Source organism: Egretta garzetta, unplaced genomic scaffold, assembly GCF_000687185.1.
Source record: "Egretta garzetta isolate BGI_Z169 unplaced genomic scaffold, ASM68718v1 scaffold243, whole genome shotgun sequence".
NCBI classification, from domain to species: domain Eukaryota; kingdom Metazoa; phylum Chordata; class Aves; order Pelecaniformes; family Ardeidae; genus Egretta; species Egretta garzetta.
Window position 1 is genome coordinate 707,997 of NW_009259041.1, and position 1,885 is coordinate 709,881.

Sequence of the window (1,885 nt, forward strand, 5' to 3'; positions counted from 1 at the left end):
CCCCGCGGGCCAGGGGGTCCCGGGTAGCCTCGCACGCCGGGTGCGCCTGCGTCCCCTGAGGGGCCGGGGAAGCCAAGCTCGCCCTGGATGCCTTGCTGCGGTGGGGATGGAGAGCGGCATCAGGATCGGGGAGCTCAGCCCCATCCTGAGCACAGGGGGGCTGCGCCCCGAGACCCTGGGGACTTCCAGTGCCAACTGCTGCAGGTGGGTTCTGAACCGCAAACGGGGTCTGAACCTGAATCCAGGGCTGGGTATGGTCACTGAAGCCCATCTCCAGTGAAAAGACTTCATCAAGTGGCCAGAGAGCAGCTCCGTGGAGCGCTGCTGCTGTTGTCAGGATCACCTCTGGCTGAGGGTCCTGCAGAGCCCCCCAGCGCAAAGGTGCGGGGAGCCCCTCACGCCCAAACCCCCACTCACTCACCTGCCCCTTTGGCCCTGGCTCGCCCGATTCACCCTGGGGACAGAGGACACAAGAAATGCAATGAGGAGACAGCACAAATTTAGAGATGCAGCTGGGAGGAGGCACACGTACCCCCTCTGAGGGCACTGTGGCTGTGCTGGGGTGCGATGCTGCAGTGTCTGGGGCTGGGGCAGGCAGGAGACCCCAGCACGGCCACAGCACGTGGGCAGGAACCCACGTCCAGCCCCTGCCCCCCCAACTCCACGCCAGGACCCGTCCTCAGGGACCCACCTTCTCTCCCTTGAGCCCTGCGAGGCCATGAACGCCCGGGTCTCCCTAGAGGAAAGGCAATCAGAAATGTGAACCTTCACCACCAGCACCCATCTTCTCTGCAGCCCCTTTCCACCCGCTGTGCTCGGCTGGTATGCCGGGGGTATTGATGGAGAAAGCACCCGCTGTCCGTGGGTGTCAGCCCCCACAAATGTGGGTGCCAGCCCTGTTAGACACGGGTGTCAGCAATTCCCCGCCGGATCCCCCAGCCAGGCCAGGAGGGTGATGTACTCACCATACCACCTTTGGGGCCAGTTTTGCCTGGGGAGCCCTGGAGAAAGGAGAAGAGGGGGGTCAGCCCAGCTCAGCGCAGCTTCCCTGAGCTGGACCCCATCCCCTGCACCCAGTCACCTTGTCTCCTTTGACTCCTGGCAAACCTTGGGGTCCTGGGATCCCCGGCGGACCCTGCTCACCCTTGGGCCCCTGGAGATCCAAGGTAGCATGGGGAAAAGAGAGAAGGGAGTGAGAAGAGGCCGTGGGAAACCTTCCTCCCCCATCGGAGCATCTTCTCCAAGGCAGCGAGATGCACAGGGAGCTCCCTGTCCCCTCCAACAGCTCAGGGTGCCCCACAGCATCCCAACCTGAAAACGATGGAGGAGCCTCCCCTCCAGCCGCTCCGAGATGGGGGGGGTTCCAGCAGGGATGGGGCCCCAGCCCCCAGGAAGCCAGAGGGACAAAGGTCACTTTTTGGCTATTTTCCACCCTGGGAAAGCCTCCAAGAGGGGCCGGGCAGCCTCCCCACTCTCGCCGGGCTGGGAGGAAATTCCTTTCCTGGCTGGGGGTGCAAACCCAGCATGGCCCTGGGCCCGCTAATCCCCCCGCTATTTGCCCCGTCGGCTAATCCCTCGCCCCGGCAGCCAGGCACAGCGGGACGGAGCTCGTGATCGACCCCGGCCGTGATCAAAGCAAGGTCCGTGCAGCAGTGCCAGCCGTGCCCTGCCTCCCCAGCCCTCCTCTTCATCCCAGGGACGCCCGGTGGTCCCTGCTCACCCCGAGGGCCAGGCTCACCCTAAGAGGGGTAAAAAACCAAGCAAACAGAAAAAGAAAAACCAGCAGGCCAGCTGCTTTCTCTTGCATTCACATGCCCTCATCTGCCCTTCATCCTTCCCTGAGGGGCATGTGGCCCTGTCCTTGTCCCCTGCAGCCAGGCACAGG

The 1,885-nt window shown here is 63.9% G+C and overlaps 1 protein-coding gene across 1 annotated transcript in view; it reads right to left on the reverse strand.

Moving 5' to 3' along the window:
- Positions 1-1,885, reverse strand: part of COL9A2 (collagen type IX alpha 2 chain) — a gene marked incomplete at its 5' end in the record, with an annotated part of 13,635 nt that overhangs the window by 1,695 nt on the left and 10,055 nt on the right. Inside the window, 7 exons of the mRNA XM_035890558.1 lie at positions 1-95; positions 422-454; positions 692-736; positions 966-1,001; positions 1,082-1,153; positions 1,462-1,501; positions 1,666-1,739. Of these exons, the coding sequence (XP_035746451.1) occupies positions 1-95; positions 422-454; positions 692-736; positions 966-1,001; positions 1,082-1,153; positions 1,462-1,501; positions 1,666-1,739 (395 nt within the window). The remainder of the gene's footprint in view (positions 96-421; positions 455-691; positions 737-965; positions 1,002-1,081; positions 1,154-1,461; positions 1,502-1,665; positions 1,740-1,885) is intronic.